The 22,090-nt window shown below is 40.3% G+C and overlaps 1 protein-coding gene across 1 annotated transcript in view; it reads left to right on the top strand.

Annotated features, from left to right (window-relative positions):
- Scai (suppressor of cancer cell invasion) overlaps window positions 1–22,090 on the top strand; it is a 143,499-nt gene that overhangs the window by 89,816 nt on the left and 31,593 nt on the right. The window contains exons 4-9 of the mRNA XM_050124836.1: window positions 13,090–13,185; window positions 14,378–14,464; window positions 16,818–16,916; window positions 18,653–18,749; window positions 19,950–20,048; window positions 20,566–20,718. Coding sequence (XP_049980793.1) covers window positions 13,090–13,185; window positions 14,378–14,464; window positions 16,818–16,916; window positions 18,653–18,749; window positions 19,950–20,048; window positions 20,566–20,718 — 631 coding nt within the window. The remainder of the gene's footprint in view (window positions 1–13,089; window positions 13,186–14,377; window positions 14,465–16,817; window positions 16,917–18,652; window positions 18,750–19,949; window positions 20,049–20,565; window positions 20,719–22,090) is intronic.

Here is a 22,090-nt window from a genome sequence, read left to right as displayed (position 1 = left end):
GCTATCCATAGATTTTTTTTTCTCCTCTGGAAACAAGGCAAAATCTCTTCCCCAATGTAACACATATCCTGGTTTCCATTGTGAGGGCAACACATCTTTAAATAGACAGGCTGACTTAGTGTGGTAGTTTTCTCTACTATCCATTGTTTCTTCATAGCTGCCATTCCTCTCTCATTAGCCTTTCAAAAATTGAAAGTTAATAAAGCATTATGTAATCTATTTTGGGGGGGTCTTTATTACTCCTTCCTTTTTATTAAGCATATCTTTTAGAGTTCTATTTGAACTTTTCTATAACTGTTTGCCCTGTAGGATTCTGTGGTATACCTGTATTAAGGTTTATATTGTAATATGCAAAAAGAACTTTCATTTTATGAGAAACATGTTGGAGCATTGTCAGTCTTAATTTTTACAGTTATACCCATGATGGCGATAAATTCTAGCAAATGTGTGATTACAGAATCAGCCTTTTCAGAACTTAAAGCAGTTGCCCATTGAAATCCTAAATATGTATCTGTGGTATGGTGTGCATATTTTAACTTTCCAAATTCTGTAAAATGAAACAATTTCATCTGCTAAATTTCATTTGAGTACCCTTTGGATTACTTCCTGCAGGTAGTGGAGCTTGGTTGTATAAAGAACAAATAGGACATTTCCTTATAATGTCCTTGACTTGTTGCCAAGTGATGGGAAAACCTTTCATGCTCTCTTGTGCCCTGTTCTTGTACAATCTGAATGGTCAGTGACTGTAATTTTCTGGAAGCATACATTAATTTATGGTTTGTTTCTAAGTTGGGGATGTTTTTCTGAGTATTCCATTGCTGTAACAAATCACGTCCCCATAAATTCATTGGTATGTTAGCCACATATGGCTTAAATTTTCCTCTCTGTCCGTCTGACCCTATATATTTGACCCATCTCACATTTTGTATACCTCAGATAAAGTTCCAATCCCTAAAAGCTGAATATTTACCTCCAGAAGAGGCCATTTTAGATGCCAAGATTCTGGTGCAATTATTGTTACATCCGCACCTGTATCTACAAGACCTTCAGTTAAAATGTTATTTATTTGTTTTTTTAATTTTGATCATTGATCATTTGTAGAACTTTGCCAATATTTGCTTTGTGGTTTCTCCTGAAATTTTTTGCTTATCTTTAAAAACTGTTCTATCATCCAGAACAGTATGGTTTTTTTTTTATACTAGGCATTAGGTCCTTTAATTGCTTCATGTGGGGACCTACGAGGAGCTCCCCAAGGCATTTCACAATGGCAAGGGGTTTCCTTGTCTGTCCCTTGTTGATTTGCAGTCATTGGTCCAATGTCTGCCTTTGCCACACCTTCTGAATACTCCAGAAGGGATATGCCTCTGTTTGGATTAACCTTAGAAAAAACATTGTTTCTAGGATTCCCTGCCTACAATCCTTTTTTAGGTGGCTTTGTTTGCCACAGTTAAAACACCTGACATTTTGATTTTTCTTCAAGAATTGGGAATTACCTCTCCTGGTTATCACATCATCATGGTTATCAGATTCAATATTGACTGTATCTTGGAACCGTTTCTCATGGATGTTCATCTTGCCTTTAAAAGCCTGATTATCCTTTTGCCTTTGAATTAGCATTTTCAAAAGCCAGAGATGCAATAATTATTTATGTAGTTTCTGAATTTGGTATCATTCTGTTTCAGCTGAAGTCAATCTTTGTTATAAAAAAAAAAAAAAGTGAAGGTTTCTTTTGGGCCCTGTATAACTTAGTAAATGATTCAGTTCTTTTTCCAACTTTGTCAGTTCTGTCCCAAGCATTCAAAGTAGCTATACAGCATAGAGCCAAGGTATGGTCATAATATAGAGACTGTATTTGTACATCAGTGTAATCACCCTCTCCAAGATGTTGATCTTGGGAAATTTCAATGCCTCTAGCCTCATCTTTCTACCACATCCTCCACTGTAATAGAAGACTAGGCTCCAATACTGCTATAACCAAGTCTTTCCAGTCTTGTGGGACAATTCTGTCATAAGTTGACCATGAATTTAACATCTGTCTCACAAAAGGTGAATGCATACCATGTGAGACTATCAATTCCTTAAATCTCCTCAAAACTAGCATTTCCATAGGAATCCAGTCAGCTCTTACACAGCCATGGGGATACCTATCACTTGGTGGTTATTCCTATAAGGTGACTGGATAAATTAAGATTGGTTTTTTGAAAACCTTGGGCTGTTCCTCTCTAGTTTTATAATGTAATACAGAGGTTGGTTCTCCTTTAAATTCTTCTGTCTTTCTCTGAATATCTTGCAGGCTTGTAACTTATCAATCAAAATGGCATGATTTTCTTTAGTAACTTTTTCTAGGACCCGTATTTTGGCACTCATCACCCAACATTTTTAGGGATAAAAGAAGAATAACCAAACTGATAATGTTTATAATTGGTATTACATAAATCCCATCTAAGTTAATTATCCCTTCATTTAATTGGTTCCACTTTTAAAGCACCCATTGTGTAATCATACAGAGCTCTAATTTCCATTGTAATGGTGTTTCCCATTTTTTAAGTGGGAAAAACATCTCTCCGTTTTTTTAACTAACTCCCCCCTTTTAAAATTCCCAATTGTCTGACCATATCTGCTGACAGTGGTAGTGATGGTGAAGTGTGCAGCTGACTGCTATTGCGTAGAACAGCAGAAGCCCGAGCGCATGTCAGAGTGTGTGGCTGTGTGGAACAGCAGAAGCCCAAGCGCATGTCAGAGTGTGCGGCTGTGTGGAACAGCAGAAGCCCAAGCGCATGTCAGAGTGTGCGGCTGTGTGGAACAGCAGGAGCCCGAGTGCATGTCAAAGCAGCGGCCTAGTGTGGCATCATCCCAAGAAGGGGGTCCAGGGAAAGCCCACAACCTACTAGAGGTATCCTCCTGTCTGAAAAACATTCAAAGAATGTGGGAAGAAGCACATGCAGATGGGAGCTACCTAAAGGCAGAGTTGGCTGGTTGTGAGAGGCTAATTCCAGCAGCATTTGGAGCCCAAGCACCTGTGCAGTTTTCTACAGAGAGGCTGCAACAAAAAAATCTCATACTTGTTCAGCGGCCTTGGAAAGGGGGAGGAAAACCTAGCTGGTGAGGCAGTGACTTGTATGAGAGCCGCCATGTGTAGCCCCAGTGTGTGCTGGTGGCTGCAAAGCCACGAACAAGCAGCTTCCTTGTGAATTTATGCCCCAAAAGTTGGATACAAGATGAATCATAATCCTAATTAGTCTTAATAAAACCCAGGAGTCAGATATGGGGGGTGTATTAGATCAGAGAACCAGGAGCAGCCACCAGTTGCCTCCTTCCTCTCTCTTCAGCCTAAAAAGCTGGAATCCTGTCTGTACCGCACTGATGTGGGATTCCCCTCTGAATGCTGTGAATAGCATTGGTTAATGAATGAAGCTGCTTTGGCCTACAACAGGGCAGAATTGAGTAAGGCAGAATTCCAAGCAGATAGAGGAGGAAAAAAAGTGGAGTCAGAGAGACACCATGTAGCCTTCTGAAAAGAAAGCACCCGCATATCAATACCAGTAAACCACAAGCTTCATAGTAAAATACAGAATAATGGAAATGGGTTATTTAAGATGTAAGAGCTAGCTAGAAATACTCTTAAACTAATAGGCCAAACAGTATTACAATTAATATAGTTTCTATGTGATTATTTCTTGTATGAGAAGTCAGGAAACGAAAGAACAGTCACTGTTTACAGAATAGCACCCACCCATCTGCGATCTGGATACATGTGTGTCCTCTTGGGGTCGGGAAAAAAGTCGCTGAGATCATGCCCGTGGCTCCTCGCTCCCCACCTGGACAGGTGGTAGGATTGGGTTGCTAGGCATGCTCAGGCAGGAGAGCATGGCAGATTCCCACTGCCATACACAGAGATATTTCCAGGCTGCACTCTGTGCTGCGTGTCAGATTTAGCTTTTACTCAGATAAAAAGGGCTTATATGCTGCACAGGTGCTATGCAGAGGTGAAGTGGTGGGCACAGATCCTACCCAGTGGTCCCAGATCTGGCAGTAAGATACCTACACCATATTAAAAGTCTGAAAGAGGCAGAGCCAGCACCCAGGGCTGCCGCAAGACACTGCTTACCATTTTAAAGCATTCCTGGTCAGAAAATAATTACAGAAATGCAATAAAGACAGAGTCAGACAGAAATAAACCTCTGAATGGGTCTCAGTGTGTTTGAAAAATGTACATAGGCTTGAGAGAAAGGAGAAAATAATATAGAAAAAATAAAGTCTTTAAAGAGACAGTACAGACAGTCATAGATTAAAGGAATAAAGAAAACTAAATCGCATAAAGATGGCAGATATTCAGAGAATCTGGATTATGTATATTACTGTTTTCCTTGAATTTTTAGACTATGAATGAGCTAAGGAAAGAGAGACATTTCATTGTATGGGCTGCAGAGTTAAACCAACATTTATACTTTAAAGGTATATTGACTTCAAAATTTGAGCCTAAGGATATGTTGCTTTGGAAAAGAGGTTCTGCTTTAGTTTTACAGGAGATGAGAACCTTTGGATTGCTTCCAGGCTAATGTGATTTGATGGACCAAGACTCCCTAAAAGGTCTCCATGAACCCCTCAAAATTACTTCACCCAACAAAAAGCATGAAACAGTTTGGAGAGCACTATGCCCAAATTTCCAAATATTGTTTATAAATGTTTGTTTACATTTTAATGGGGATATGCTATAGAGTTGAATACTTTGCATTGGTATGGATCTTGGTCTATTGAAACAAATTTAAGGTCCATTTTGTTATATGTATATTTCTACTCTTGAAGGTATTATGTTTGTGCAGCTCATTTAAAAATGTAATGTGGGGGCTGGAGAGATGGCTCAGAGGTTAAGAGCACTGGCTGCTCTTCTAGAAGTCATAAGTTCAATTCCCAGCAACCACATGGTGGCTTACAACCATCTGCAATGAGATCTGGCACCCTCTTCTGGCATGTGAGCATACATGGAGACAGAATGTTATATACATAATAAATAAATATTTTTAAAAATGTAATGTGTAATTAAGAAATACAGGTTAATAGTCATCTATAATAATCAAGCTTGTAGTCGTGTTAGTTAGCTTTTCTAGATGTACAGAGATATATTTTCAGAGGGATAGTTATTCTTCAAACCTTTCAAAGACCTTCAGAATATGGCATTTAAAATGTTTAAGAAATTAGGACTTTTCTCAACAATGAGACACATCTGTTCCTGGCAATACCAATCTACTTCAGGCGGATGATGGGCATTGAAGAGGCTCCTTATTGAATTGATTAGCCATTTGGGCAAGAAACTGCTCTTGCCTGAACTGCTTGATGATATGCTATATGAACTGTACATGCAGGACCCACAGAAAAATGACTGCTGAACTTGCCTAAAGAAGGTGAGACTGTTTTTTAGATAAGTACCATATACCAAAGCTAAACCAAGACCAGGTGAAAGATCTAAATAGACCTGTTAGTCGTGAAGAACTTGAAGCTGTTATCAAAAATCTCCCCTCTAAAAAAAGCCCAGGACCAGATGGTTTCAATGCAGAATTCTACCAGAACTTCCAAGAAGAGCTAATACCTATACTCCTTAATGTATTTCACAATATAGAAACAGAAAAGTCATTGCCAAATTCCTTTTATGAAGCTACAGTTACCCTGATACCAAAACCACACAAAGACCCAACCAAGAAAGAGAACTACAGGCCTATCTCACTCATGAATATCGACGCAAAAATTCTTAATAAAATACTGGCAAACCGAATTCAAGAACACATTAGAAAAATTATCCATTATGATCAAGTAGGCTTCATCCCAGAGATGCAGGGCTGGTTCAACATACGCAAATCTATCAATGTAATCCACCATATAAATAAACTGAAAGAAAAAAACCATATGATCATTTCATTAGATGCTGAAAAAGCATTCGACAAAATCCAACACCCCTTTATGATAAAGGTATTGGAGAGACTAGGGATACAAGGGTCATACCTAAATATAATAAAAGCTATTTACAGCAAACCGACAGCTAACATTAAATTAAACGGAGAAAAACTCAAAGCCATCCCACTAAAATCAGGAACAAGACAAGGATGTCCACTCTCTCCATACCTCTTCAATATAGTGCTTGAAGTTCTAGCAATAGCAATAAGACAACATAAGGGGATCAAAGGGATTCGTATTGGAAAGGAAGAAGTTAAGCTTTCGTTATTTGCAGATGATATGATAGTATACATAAGCGACCCCAAAAACTCTACCAAAGAACTCCTACAGCTGATAAACACCTTCAGTAATGTGGCAGGATACAAGATCAACTCGAAAAAATCAGTTGCCTTCCTATACAGTAAGGATAAGGAAACAGAGAGGGAAATCAGAGAAGCATCACCTTTCATGATAGCCACAAAGAGCATAAAATATCTTGGGGTAACCCTGACCAAGGAAGTGAAAGATCTATATGACAAGAACTTTAAGACTTTGAAGAACGAAATAGAAGAAGACACCAGAAAATGGAAGGATCTCCCTTGCTCTTGGATTGGGAGGATCAACATAGTAAAAATGGCAATTCTTCCAAAAGCAATATATAGATTCAATGCAATCCCCATCAAAATCCCATCAAAATTCTTCACAGATCTGGAGAAGACAATAATCAACTTTATATGGAAAAATAAAAAACCCAGGATAGCCAAAACAATCTTATACAATAAAGGAACGTCTGGAGGCATTACCATCCCTGACTTCAAACTCTATTACAGAGCTACAGTATTAAAAACAGCTTGGTATTGGCATAAAAACAGAGAAGTCGACCAATGGAACCGTATAGAAGACCCTGACTTTAATCCACAAACCTATGAGCACCTGATTTTCGATAAAGGAGCTAAAACTATACAATGGAAAAAAGAGAGCATCTTCAACAAATTGTGCTGGCAAAACTGGATTTCAATCTGTACAAAAATGAAAATAGATCCATGTCTGTCACCATGCACAAAACTCAAGTCCAAGTGGATTAAAGACCTCAATATCAGTCTGAACACACTGAACCTGATAGGAGAGAAAGTGGGAACTACACTACAACAAGTGGGCACAGGAGACCGCTTCCTACGTATAACATCAGCAGCACAGACAGTAAGGGCCTCATTGAATAAATGGGACCTCATGAGACTGAGAAGCTTCTGTAAAGCAAAGGACACTGTCGCTAAGACAGAAAGGCAACCCACTGACTGGGAGAAGATCTTCACCAACCCCGCAACTGACAAAGGTCTGATCTCCAAAATATATAAAGAACTTAAGAAACTAGACTGTAAAAGGCTAATCAACCCAATTATAAAATGGGGCACTGAGCTGAACAGAGATCTCTCAACAGAAGAAGTTCAAATGGCCAAAAGACACCTAAGGTCATGCTCAACTTCCTTAGCGATCAGGGAAATGCAAATCAAGACAACTTTAAGATACCATCTTACACCTGTCAGAATGGCTAAAATCAAAAACACCAATGATAGCCTATGCTGGAGAGGTTGTGGAGAAAGGGGTACACTTATCCATTGCTGGTGGGAATGCAAACTTGTACAACCACTCTGGAAAGCAGTGTGGCGGTTTCTCAGAAAATTTGGGATCAACCTACCCATGGACCCAGCAATACCACTCTTGGGAATATACCCAAGAGAGGCCTTATCATGCAACAAAAATATATGCTCTACTATGTTCATAGCAGCATTGTTTGTAATAGCCAGAACCTGGAAACAACCTAGATGCCCCTCAATTGAAGAATGGATGAAGAAAGTATGGAATATATACATATTAGAGTACTACTCAGCAGTAAAAAACAAGGACTTCTTGAAGTTTGCAGGCAAATGGATGGAAATAGAAAACACTATCCTGAGTGAGGTAAGCCAGACCCAAAAAGAGGAACATGGGATGTTCTCACTCATATTTGGTTTCTAGCCATAAATAAAGGACATTGAGCCTATAATTCGGGTTCTTAGAGAAGCTAAAGAAGAAGGAGAACCCAAAGAAAAACATATAGGCATCCTCCTGAATATTAACCTTCATCAGGCGATGAAAGGAGACAGAGACAGAGACCCACATTGGAGCACCGGACTGAAATCTCAAGGTCCAAATCAGGAGCAGAAGGAGAGCGAGCATGAGCAAGGAACTCAGGACCGCGAGGGGTGCACCCACACACTGAGACAATGGAGATGCTCTATCGGGAACTCACCAAGGCCAGCTGACCTGGGTCTGAAAAAGCCTGGGTTAAAACCGGTCTCACTGAACATAGCGGACAATGAGGACTACTGAGACATCAAGAACAATGGCAATGGGTCTTTGATCCTACTGCATGTAGTGGCTTTGTGGGAGCCTAGGCAGTTTGGATGCTCACCTTATGAGACCTGGATGGAGGAGGGTGGTCCTTGGATTTCCCACAGGGCAGAGAACCCTGAATGCTCTTTGGGCGGACGAGGGAGGGGGACTTGATTGGGGGAGGGGGAGGGAAAGGGGAGGCGGAGGTGGGGAAGAGACAGAAATCTTTAATAAATTAAAATAAAAAAAGAAGGTGAGACTGTCATTCAGGGTTCCTGCTTCATGAGATAACTGCCAGACATTTTCCAGAACACAGAAGAAAGCAAATGATGGACTTTGCCAGTACAAGGCATAAGAGATCTTCAGATTTCCTGCTTCATGGAAAAGTCTGCCAGATACTATGGGCTATAGCTGAGGATGGGTGCTGCAATGATACAGAAGAACTGTGGGTCACTGTCCAGGCAGTTAGAGGTCTCTGTCTGCTCTAGAGTATTGCAAGTTGCTTACAATGCACTTCCTGTTAACTTAGGTAATATATTCTTCTGGTGTTTTGTCGGAGTTGAAGAATAGATAGTTATAGTTTAGTTATGATTAAAGATTAAGTAGATATAAATATTGTAACTATAATTCTTGCTTGATAACTTTTATTGTATTAATCTTGCTATGTTGAAGTTAAAACCTTTTTTTATTTAGACAGAAAAGGGGAGGTGATGTAGGATTCCCCTCTGTATGCTGTGAATACCATTGGTTAAAGAATAAAGCTGCTTTGGCTTACAGCAGGGTAGAATTGAGTAAGGCAGGAATTCCAAACAGATAGAGGACAAAAGAAAGTGGAGTCAGAGAGCCTCCAGAGGAGAAAGACCTACACACGCACCAGTACCGGTAAACCATGAGCCTCATGGTAAACAACAAAATAATGGAAATGGATTATTTTAAGATACAAGAGCTAGCCAGAAATACGCTTAAGCTAATAGGCCAAACTGTATTGCAATTAATATAATTTCTGTGATTATTTCGGGTCTGGGCAGCCGGGAACAAACGAGCGGTCTCTGTCTACACCCCACTTTACCACTTCCTGTCTCTACCTACCAAGTGCTGGGATTAAAGATACATGCCACCACTGCCCAGCTCCTGTGGTTAACTAGTAGCTAGCTCCGCCCTCTGATCTCCAGGCAAGCTTCGTCAGAACATAATCAAATATCACACAGCAACACCTTAAAGTATCAGGCTCATCATTTGGTCTGTTTGTTCCCAGCCTCCTGATGTCCGTCAACAGCACTGAAGATTTAAAGAGATTGGTGTCATGCCTTCACATTTCTCTAAAATCCCAGAAAAAGAATGTCAGCAGCCAGCTTGCAACATCAGTGCCTATCCAAAATGAAATGCAAGGTCATTTAGTTCACAGAGGCCCATTTAATTTAACTGCATTAATCATTAATTTCCCATCTGTATTGACAGCAATAATAATCAGATGATGCATTTAGAGTTAAAAGCCAGAGTCAAGCTCTGAATTTTAGAAGAATTTATCTAAAACTCTGGTTTGTTTTTTTTTTTTTTTTTTTTTCAGGAGAGGGTTTCTCTGTATAGTTCTGGCTGTCCTGGAACTAGCTCTTGTAGACCAGGCTGGCCTCAAACTCACAGAGATCCACCTGCCTCTGCCTCTGCATGCTGGAATTAAAGATGTGCACCACCAACATCATTCTAAAACTCTTTATCAAATACTTTATTTAATTTTAGACTCTTAAGCATTTTATAATGGTTTATATGTTAGCTTCTATGATATGTGTCATTAGAAAAAGGGTGATTCCCCTGGCGGTGGTGGCGCACGCCTTTAATCCCAGCATTTGGGAGGCAGAGGCAGGCAGATCTCTGTGAGTTCGAGGCCAGCCTGCCTGGTCTACAAGGGCTAGTTCCAGGACAGGCTCCAAAGCTACAGAGAAACCCTGTCTCGAGAAAAAAAAGAAAAAGAAAAAGAAAAAGGGTGATCATAAGAAATAAGTTAACCAGCCGGCCGGTGGTGGCGCACGCCTTTAATCCCAGCACTTGGGAGGCAGAGGCAGGCAGATCTCTGGTCTACAAGAGCTAGTTCCAGGACAGGCTCCAAAACCACAGAGAAACCCTGTCTCGAAAAAGAAATAAGTTAACCTTATTTTGTAAAACTTTTATAGCTGATTCTTACAATTTTTTTCTGTGTATTTGGTATGGAGGAGGGAGTAGTGCTCACAAGCCATGTAATTTATGAGAATGTAAAAGGACAGCTTGTGCAGGTTAGAGCTCTTCTCTCCCGTGTGGGTCTTGCAGATCCTACTCAGGTCGTCAGCCATGGCAGCAGGCTCCCTTACTTCCTAAGCCATCGTCAGCACAGTTGTGATTCTTTAGACTGGAATGATAAATGCCCTGAATTCTTTTGAGGAAATTAGTATTTTAGCAGATGTATATACCTAACATTGTTTGTTGTTCTAAAAGTGAGAAATGCTTGTATTTATCATTTACTGATAAATCCTGTTTAGTGATTTTCTTAGTGATACTAGAAAACCAGTCACTTTTATCTCAGATGTTATTTCTTCATTTACTAACCCCAACATTGGGCACAGAACATTCATCTTTAAAACCCTGTTTTCTTATACCTAGCCTGTTACACAACATGAGGGAGGAGCGAGATGCTTATGGGTTTCAAAGACTTCACACGTGGGTCACTAATGGATCAGGACTTGAGCTTTGCTTCTCCTGACAGACTTGAGCAGGGGCAGAAGTGGGATTATAAGCACAAAATTCACAACATTTATTGCCAAGTTACAATTACAATTTTTACCAGTCAGAAATCAAAGATTGGGACTTTCCTTGTGTGTTCCAACCTTGTTAATCAACATACAGTGCAAGCCTTTTAGTCTAATCCATCAGATTCGTTTGTTCCTTCTGTTGTTAGCAACAGCCATAATGTTTCTAGAGGACGAAAGATGCATAGCAGCTATGTCTGGTTTAGAAAGGAGGTGGGTCAGCTACTGGGAGGTTCCCAGCTCCCCTAGGGCTTGGGAACTTAAACTTTGTTTCTCCCTGTAGGTTAAATGGAGTCTGAAGTCAAAATGGCAGCACTCAGGCCAAGGTGCTTTTGCCTGCTCCCATCACAACAAAAATATAAATACAACCTTTGTTATCATCATCATTCTGTATGTCCGTGTGGGTCCTTGTGACATGGAACTCATGTGGAGGTCAGAAAGCAGCCTGTAGAGTCAGTTCTGTCCTTTTTTTTTTTTTTTTTTTTTTTTTTTTTGGTTTTGGTTTTTTGAGACAGGGTTTCTCTCTGTGTTTAACAGCCCTGGCTGTCCTGGAACTTACTCTGTAGACCAGATTGGCCTCAAACTCAGAGAACCTCCTGAGTGCTGAGATTAAAGATCTGCACCACCACTGCCCAGCTTTCCTTCCATCTTTATGTAGGTCCCAGAGACTGGGCTCAGGCTGAAAGAGCTAGTACTTTACCCACTGAATCATCTCACCAGCATACAACTTCTTTACTTAAGCAACAAAATAAACATTACAAGAAAATAATGTCACATAAAAAATTTACTAAAATATTAAATAGTTAGGCTATGAGATTGCTACTTTTTTTATTACACTTTTTCTTTGTGAAGATAAGCCTTCAGAAACATTCTGGATGTTTCTTCACTGTGTGTATAAGGAAGGTGATGTTGCTTGTTTGTTATGTATATAGACAGGGTCTCCCTCCGTGTAGCTTAGAATGGTCTCAAACTCATTATCTCCCTGCTTCAACCTTTTGCTCAACCTTTTGCCTGGCTATTTGAAGTTGTATCTTTCAGTCCTGGAATCTCTTGAATTTGTAGATTTTCTCTACTTCGACTGCTTATAGACATTTCCTTTATTTTTTTTTTCTTTTCATCACTCCCTTTTTGGCAGATTTAACTTTTTCTTAGAGCATTTTATTAAAGTACAACTAACTGATACAACCAGGACTAGCTAGTAACATTCTCTTTCTGCCTTCTTTGTGTAGACCCTGAGTTCATTTGTCCCATTGCCTGCGTTCCAGATCACAGTAGGCAGAATTCCGCCATCCTACCAGTGACCTCATTTCCAGCCATTGTTAAAGAGTTACTGCTGCTATAACAAATGTTCCCAAATTTTCATGCCTTACTACAGTGGGGATTTATTTCTAACTCCTCGGTTACCTGTGAGTTGTCTGCAGCTCTCTGAATCCATTAAATATTTCTTCTCTGTGTTGCAGGCTATAGAGTAGTCAGTTTCAGAACAGATGATAAAGTAAAAATGGAATAACTTACAATTACATTCTTTGCCCCAAACAAGATAATATTGTTAGGCTTAATATTCATACAGTAGGGAGTATTTGTTTCTCTAAGGCAGATATCACAGCTCAGTGGGCTTAGGGACATGTATTTCTCTTCTAAGGAGATAGAATAGCACCAACTACACACCCACTTCTAGTTATGTATTTCCTAACAGTGTTTTCAGATTGGTCCATCTTAGCTAAAGATAAACATTGGAAACCACTAGTATCTAAGTAAGTATATCTATCACCTGCTAGTGAAGATATGATTGTGTCCTCATGGGAGAGTTGTGTGCCGAGGACACCAAGGCAAACTATCATTAGTGCAAGACCAGGAAAACGTGTTCTGGTACATAGAATTATTTTTGCTTCAAAAATTGGAATTTGGTTTAACAGAAAATCTAAAGTAAATACTTTAATTGATACAGTTTTTACCATAACAAGACATAATTTCCAAAAATTTAATGTGAACATCCACTTTATTTTTACAGAGATTTGCCTCAATATGGTCAGAAGCAGTGGCAGTCCTACTTTGGAAGAACTTTTGATGTTTACACCAAACTCTGGAAATTTCAGCAGCAGCATCGGTAAAGAGTTTCATAGCTAAAGGGTGTAAAGGTGCATTGTATAATTGTATATTCACAATAGTTCTGACCATGAACAAATCTTATTTTGTTCTTTATTTTGGTTTACAGTGTGTGTGTGTGAGTGTGTGTGTGTGTTACTTGCTGGAGTCAGATCTTGATTTCCACCATGTGGGTTCTGCAGATCTTCCTGGCTCAGTCTTGGAGCTTTTAAAATAACATATTTCAGTGCTTCTTGACCTTTTGGTTAAGATCAAGTGTAAAGTAGTATATTTCATGAGCCACATGAAAACAGTTTTTTTTTTCTTCTGTTTTAAGATTTTTAGTTTGTTCTAATTTTTAATGACGGTGTTGTATGGAAAAAGAATCTACTACTTGCACCTGGGAAGACGACCTGTGGTCTTCCAAACCACATTCTGAAATGTGGTTAGCAGTCCACACTGGGGAGGAAGGTTGCATCTTTTCTTTTGTGAGACAGGTCTCACTATGTCGCCTTGGCTGGCCTGGAACTCTGAAGACCAGGCTGATCTCAAGCTCACCAAGATCCATCTGCCTCTGTCTCCCAAGTACCAATATTAAAGGTATGGTCCCCCAGGCCCAATGGAACTATTGAGAACTTAGACTATATTCTCTCTTTTCTGTTTTCTTTTTGTTTGTTTGTTTTTTTCTTTTTCTTTTTCTGATATTGTATCTCACTTCATTATCCCGGCTGACCTAGAAACCCCTGAAAACTCATATCAATCCTCCTGCCTCTGCCACCTCAGAACTGACCTGTGCCTCCTGAGTTGTGGGATTACATATGTGAACCATTGCGACAGGCTTTCAGTAGATAATTTTTTCTGAGACAGGATTTCTCTGTGTAGCCCTGGCTGCCCTGGAACTTAACCCTGTAGACCAGGCTGGCCTCAAACTCACAGAGATCCGCCTGCCTCTGCCTCCCGAGTGCTGGGATTAAAGCTGTGCTGCCACAGTGTGTGCCTGGCTTCAGCAGACATTTAATAACTATTTTGTAAGCTAAGTATGTTGGTATACAACACAAATCAGTCAATTAATAAAGAATCATTTTTAATGGAGTTAAATGGTTATGTTGAAATTTTATTCATAAGTTGTGCTATTTTATCATTGAATTTACAGAACTGGTTATTTTTGAAATTTATGTTTTGTTATATCTATTTTTTGTCTTCTGTGTAAACAGACAAGTCTTGGATAATCGGTATGGCTTGAAGCGGTGGCAAATAGGAGAAATTGCTTCCAAGATTGGACAGCTGTATTACCATTATTAGTAAGTGAATTACACATGGGAAGAAGAAAGTGTTTCTTTGGTTAAAACAGCACGTAAGAGAGAGGACAGTGAGTTATACACAGAATTTTGTTCAGACCAGATGGATCAGGATGGCACCATGAAATGGCCTTGCATAATTCAAGCAGTGTTATTGATGTCAGGTGGTCTCTTTAGTAACTCATTTGATCAGACCTGAGGAATTTAATCTTTTTCTTAAATAAATGATGACTACTAAATATATTTATTGTTCTTGGGGCTTTTTAAGTCTTGATGGTGTGTACAGACGCAGTATGCATATTCACGGCCTCCTTTAAACACTCATCCTAGTTGGCTATGCTTGAAAGGTCCTGTGACAAAATAGACAGTAGTTTGCCTCCTTAGAATAGTGACATCTGTGCAGTCTCACCTTTGAGTGAAGGAAAGAAGAAATCTCCTTTTACAAATGTGACTCTCAGCACAAAGTAACATTAATAACCAAAGACTTGGGCCTCAGGTAGACAGTTCTCTGTGAGCTCAAGGCCCAGCCTGGTCTGCAGAGTGAATTTCAGGACAGCCAGGGATACACAGAGAGACCTGTCAACAAAACAGAACAAAAAGATAAGAAAAGTCCTTATCTTCCCAGCTTTGGCATGGCACTCAGAGTACACACCACTAAAATCCCTCTTTGTTAGAACAAGATCTTTAAAATCTTTTGTTATGGTGCTGGGAGTAAGTTATTAGAATGCTCACCCCTGGAGAAGACATATATGCCATCCCTCCAACATAAAGGTAGTACCAGCCTGCAGATAGGGAGAAGGGCTGGGACACTGCCATCTTTTGAACTAGACACAGCCATTGTAATCATGAACCCATAACACCTACAGATGTCTACAGTAGATCTGCACTGCAAAGGGCCCATTGACAGCCAGACCTTGATGGAGGAAAATCAGGGGGCCTTACTCACTACTGTGCCATTTCCTACTGGTAGATAATCTGTCAGTGCTGTGTTACGTACTTACTGTACCCTTACCAGATTCCATAGATAGTCCCAATCTAATGCCCTGATTAAACTAAATGGGTCATACAACAAAACCATGTCATGAATCTGGGAAAAGGACAGGAAAAAAGACTTGATAGGAGTGGGAAGGTGAGAAAGAGGAGAGAGTAACCAGAATTGTTATTCATTTGACTCTTTACTCTTTGGGGGCCTGCTACCCAGTTCCAAAATAAATACACACAGACGCTTATTCTTACTTATAAATGTCCGACCTTAGCTTGGCTTGTTTCTTGCCAGCTTTTCCTAACTTAAATTATGCCATCTACCTTTCGCCTCTGGGCTTTTAACTCCCTTTATTTCTGTGTATCTTTTCTTTCCTTCTTATTCTGTGTCTGGCTAGGTGGCTGGCCCCTTCTTTTCTTACTCCTTGATCTTCCTCTCCCCAGATTTTCACTCCTATTTTTTTCTCTCTGCCTGCCAGCCCCACCTACCTTTTCCCTGCCTTGCTATGGGGCGTTTATTAGACCAATCAGGTGTTTTAGACAGGGACAGTAACACAGCTTCACAGAGTTAAACAAATTCAGCATAAAAGAATGTAACACATCTTTACATCATTAAACAAATATTCCACAGATAAACAAATGTAGTGCATCTTAAATTAATATTCCACAACACAAGAATGCATTGTGTGTGTGCATGCACACATGCATGTAAAATTGCCAAAGCAGTAAATAAATTTTTAAAGTAAATTATTTTTCAAAGTTTCTTTTTTTAAGATTTATTTATTGTGTATATAGTATTCTGCCTGCATGCATGCCTACAGGCCGGAAGAGAGCACCAGATTTCACTACAGATGATTGTGAGCCACCATGTAGTTGCTGGGAATTGGACTCAGGACCTTTAGAAAAGCAGGCAGCACTCTTAACTACTGAGCCATCTCTCCAGCCCTGAAGGTTTCTTATTAAATTAGACATACTAAACAGACTACGTAGCTCATTAGCACCCCTCAAAGAGTAGTATGAGTTAATAAGGAGGAAAAAGCTAAAGAAATGGGTGAAGATTTCAGTACCAACTGATTAGGGAGAGGTTATAGAAGGTCTAGACCTGGGAACAGATATACTCAAGTAGAATGCTGACATTTTGTAGAATGGGAATGACATGTGCTTTAATTGACTTCGAAAAAGCTTAGGAGCAGCAAGGAAATATTTTGTTGTTGCTATTGTTCCTAGACAATTGAAAGACAACACTAGTAATACTTTGCTAACTCTGAGTTAGCATAGTCATTAGCATCCCCCTGTGTAGAGTTGGACAACTGGAACAAGTGTTTCTCATGAGGAATACACCCAGTTTGATCATATTTAAATTTTTTTCTTATAGTTTACGAACATCTGAGACCAGCTATCTGAATGAGGCTTTCTCCTTCTACTCTGCAATCAGACAGAGATCATACTACTCTCAAGTTAATAAAGAGGACAGGTATGTATCATCTGTGCTTTCAGAAAGATGACAAGACATTCAGCATTTTAGCCCTAGTGTATCCATGTGCTTGCACATGCGAAGGTGAGAGAATGACTTTGAGAAAGAGTCATTCTCTACTTCAGCACACAGGTTCTGAGAATCCAGCTCAGGTCTTCAGGCAAGTGTCTCTATCCACTGAGCCATCTCATCAGTGAGGGGTTTTTATGATGTACGTAGGTTGCACAGGCTTCATAGGGAAGAAAGGGCTCTAAAACTAGGCTTCATTAGTGTCTTTGTTATTTCTAGTCCATGTAGTTTTTAGTTACATATGGATGCGTCTTCAAAAGCCTATTGACAACTATTACATACGACCAGAGAAAAAGGCTGCTAGTTTTCTTTGAATTTTCTTTTTTAAGCCCACTACTCTGATGTGTGGTAGCAAATATCATTAGCCCCAGCACTTGGGAGGCAGACGCAGGTGGAGGTCCGTATGGTACATAGTGAGACTGTCAAAAAAAAAATTCCCGAAAGACAGAAGCACAATACTGTTTTGACCACCTTGCCCGATTGAGCACCACTGTTTGCTTTATGGAATCTTGTAGTATTCATGGATCCCCGGTAGAAGTCTGTTGACTTGCCATATATTTCCCCTTGACAAGTGCGTGGGGAAGGGAAAGGCAAAGTGTGTGTGAGATCCTATCTGAAGAGGCTTTGATAGACACTGGGCAAGGCTGACTGACAGCCATCAGAGGAGCTGCAGCTAGAGAAATGATCAGCTACAGGGTTTCATTGCATTTCAAGGATTGTTGAAGAATTTTCAGGCACAAAAGATGGTGTGTTCCCTGCACCCCCAGACACAGGACTCACAACCAGTGTATAGTGGAAAATTGGCTTTTCTTAGTAGTAGAAGTAATAACATAGGTTTGATGATTTTCCTTTTTTTTTTTAATTTCATCTTTTTGTTTTTTTGAGACAGGGTTTCTCTATTTAACAGCTATGGCTATCCTGGAACTCTCTCTCTGTAGAATAGGCTGGCCTCCAACTCACAGAGATCCACCTACCTCTGCCTCTGCCTCTGCCTCCCAAGTACTGCACTCCACCACTGCTTTTCTTTTCTTTTTCTTTTTCTTTTATTTACTAAGATTTTTTTTTTAGTTTCTTTTATGCTGAACATGGTAGTATATGCCTTTAATATAAGCACTCAGGAGGCAGAGGCAGGCGTATCTCTGTGAGTTTGAGGCCAGCCTGGTGTTTGCCTGCATTTCATTTGTGCCTCATACCCAAGGCGGTCAGAAGACAGTGGAACCCCTAGAACTGAAGTTACCGATTATTGTGATGATGTGGGTGCTGGAGATTGAACACAGGTCCTCTGCAAGAGTAGCCATGTCTCTCCTCTCCAGCCCCATCATGGTATTGTTTCTTGTGCCTTAAATTCTCCGTAGATGCTTGTAGAATGAACGAATGTAGAAGGATGACTCAATGCACTTAAAAGGCTCCCTGGTTTTGATTTTGAGACTGGTCTCGTGTACCCCAGGCTGCCTTTGAACTCAGTACTTGACATTGAACTCCTGATCTTCCTGCCTCCACCTGCTGGGTTGTGAAAGTACAAGCACTTGCCAAGCTAAGGCTGTGTGCTTTTATGTGGAATTTTTGTCTCTGTTCTACAAATGATAAACTTTTAAAAGCTATCCAGAAGTCAAACAGCATGTTTTCCATTTTAATATAATGATTGATTTCTCTTTTATCCACCGTAGGCCTGAGTTGGTTGTTAAGAAACTCCGATACTATGCAAGATTTATAGTAGTTTGTCTTCTTCTTAACAAAATGGATGTTGTGAAAGACCTAGTAAAGGTAAATATACTTTATTTATTTATTTATTTTATTTATTTATTTATTTATTTTTTGGTTTTCGAGACTGGGTTTCTCTGTGGCAGGCGGATCTCTGTGAGTTCGAGGCCAGCCTGGTCTACAAGAGCTAGTTCCAGAACAAGCTCCAAAACTACAGAGAAACCCTGTCGAGAGAAAAAAAAATTTATTTTATATACCAATCCCAGTTCCCTCTCCCATCCTTCCACTCCCCCCTCACCTTCTCACCACCCCACCCCCCATCCACTGCTCAGAGAAGGTGAAGCTTCCCCTAGGAAGTCAAAGAAGTCTGTCTGAGCACTTGAGGTAGGACCAAGGCCCTCCGCCCTTGTATCTAGTTTGAGCAATGTGTAATCCCTGTGAATCAGTCTCTCTTGTGCTGAGACTATAAATGTATTTTAAAATAATAGCCAGGTGTGGCACTGCTTGCTTTTAATCCCATCACTTGGGAGGTACCCTTCCCCCTTACCCCTGTCTCTTTTTCTTTCTTTTGTGATCCCAGCCCTTGCTGCCCTAGAACTCATTATGTAACCCAGGCTGTCTGTTAAATTGACAGTCCTCCTGCCTTAGTCTTGAGTGTTTACATAGACAGCTTGATGGCAAACCGGTCCTGGATTAGCATGCCCCTCCATGATGGGGCACATCTCTTGAACATAAACTTGGTCGTAGGTAGTGGTTTAGACTCTGGCTTCCACAGGGCCCTCAGTAATAACAGGAGCCACAGACATCAAGACAGACCCCCCACAGCTGCATCAGGATTAGAGAGCAAATTATGGCCCTTGGCCATAGCCAGGCTCAGACATGTGGTCCCGAGTGGCAAGCAGGGCATCTACTTCGACCTGTTTCTCACTGCCCTCTCCTCTTCAGATCTGCCTCTCTCCCCAAGTAGACCTAGAGTGGAGCTGTTGAGATTAAATTTTTTTTACATTTATTTATTTATTGTGTGTATGTGTGTGTCTCTGTGTGTGTGTCTGTGTGTGTGTCCACGCATGCGTGCACAAGCAAAATAGGCACATAGGCATGAGGTCGGAAGATGACATGTAGGAGTTGGTTCTCTCATTTTATTGCATGGGTTCCGTATATTGAACTCAAGTTGTCAGGCTGAGTGACAGGGACATAAAAAGGACACTAGCCTTTTTATAGAGATTTTTAATAACCCCTTTTCTTTGGTATTCCTAAAACCAGGAGTTATCTGATGAAATTGAAGATTATACTCATCGCTTCAATACTGAAGATCAAGTCGAGTGGAACCTGGTGCTTCAAGAGGTGGCAGCCTTTATTGAGGTAATTTCCTTTTTTTTCCAGACAGGGTTTTTGTGTGTAGCTTTGGAGCCTGTCCTAGAGCTCGCTCTGTAGACCAGGCTGGCATCAAAGTCACAGAGATCCACCTGCCTCTGCACCCCCCACACCCACACCCCCAGTGCTGGGAGTAAAGGCGTGTACCACCACTGCCCAGATTTTCTGTTTGTTTGTCTTTTGTTTTGTTTTGTTTATTTATTTGTTTTGTTGTTTTTTGAGATAGGGTTTCTCCGCATAACAGCCCTTACTATCCTGAAACTTGCTTTGTAGACCAGATTGGCCTCAAATTGAGTCCACTTGCCTCTACCTCCCAAGTGTTGGTATTATTTACGGCATGAGCCACCACATTCAGATTACTGGGGTAATTTCCTGAGAGAAAGGTTGTCACAGTCACAGGTAGGCAAATGGCTGTGTTGTATGTTTATGGTGTGTATGTTACTTTGAGAAGAACAAATAGCAGTGATATTCTGTGTTGTCATTACATGCTTTTTTTTTTCCTCAGGCAGACCCTGTGATGGTGTTGAATGATGATAACACCATTGTTATCACATCTAATCGCCTCACTGAAACAGGAGCCCCATTGCTGGAGCAAGGCATGATTGTGGGGCAGTTGTCTCTGGCTGATGCACTCATTATTGGTAATTGTAATAATCAGGTAAAGTGAAATTATGCTTAAAACTCACTTTGAAAAAATTTGTTATTCTCATCATGGGATTCTTCCCTTATAAAATCCCTAACATCTGTGAGGAATGATTAAATCAATTATGCCATATTTATATATATAATACTGATGCTGACATTGTTGAGAAAGAATTTTTAAGGACACGGAAAGATGCTTATTAGTTTATTAATTTCAAACTGAGCTATATCCCCAGCCCAGTCAGTATTTATAAAGTGTCAGTCACATGTCCAGGGTGTGTATGTAGCAAAAAAGGCAAAATGTCTTCACTGATGGGTCTTCCTGTTTACCTGTGAAAACAATTATTAACAAAATAACTACGTAGATAATATCCTTTCAGCAGATGTGGCAAAGGAGAGGTATACTATTCTGATGTCTGGCATCAGGGGATTTGAGCTAGTCTAGGAGAAAGCACTTTGGTTAGGACCTAGAGAGTAAGAAGTTTTGCAGTGTAAGCATGTGAAACAGCAGTAACAGCTGTGCTGTTGTCTGAGCCTGTCAGCCTGGGAGGATCACACACTGGCAGAAGGCTGCACTGTGGGGAGGAAAGAGGGGAGAGCAAGAAGTACAGGAAAAAGCCAGGAAGGTTGTCTTTTCCTAAATGGACAGGAAACTAGCAAAGGGCAGGGCAAGGACAGTAATGATGAGGGCTGCATTTTGAGAAAGTAGGTGTAGTTCTTCATAGCTGTCTTATTACTTATTATATTTTAAGTTTTAGTTGTCAGACAAAGTAATGGGTTTCATTATGACACTTGCATATGTACATATAGATATGTATATTTAGCAAAAGAAAAGACTTTGCTGCTGTTCTCCCACCTCCCCTGAAGACATTCCTCTTGGATGTAGTTGTGCAGAATAGGTTAAAGACACAGTGGAATTGTCAGAGAAGCTAGGAAACTCACAGAAATCTTACTGAATGGTACTGTTTTCTTGTGCTACCGGAACAGAGGTAATAATAGATCTGTAAGGCTGGTTCCCACAGATGCTTTAAAGGATCAGCCTGCAGCATTGATCCATCATTGCATACGGAAGGAGACAAGGGTGGCTTTTATATTTTTGCATCATTGTACGCTGTATATGTGGTATAAGCTGTTTCTCAGGTGACCCTGCTTCCACGATTCAGCCTCGGGGGGAAAAATCCGTTTGTAAATTTAGAGACTAATTAAAGTGCTAGTGTGAGGACAGGAGGTGAGGTAGAGTGCCTGTGTGCTCAGAAAGCCCTGACTTTCAGCCCGGGGTCGGTGGCATACAGTTGTGACACCAGCACTGTAAGAGGAGGAACAGGAAGTCTTCTTTGTCTGCAGCCAGCTACATGAGACCCTTTCTCAAAAAAAAAAAAAAAAAAAAA

The sequence above is a fragment of the Alexandromys fortis genome, unplaced genomic scaffold (assembly GCF_014885135.2).
Source record: "Alexandromys fortis isolate MF-2015 unplaced genomic scaffold, M_Fortis_MF-2015_v1.1 scaffold_228, whole genome shotgun sequence".
Lineage (NCBI taxonomy): Eukaryota > Metazoa > Chordata > Mammalia > Rodentia > Cricetidae > Alexandromys > Alexandromys fortis.
This window is presented reverse-complemented; position numbering and strand designations above follow the sequence as displayed.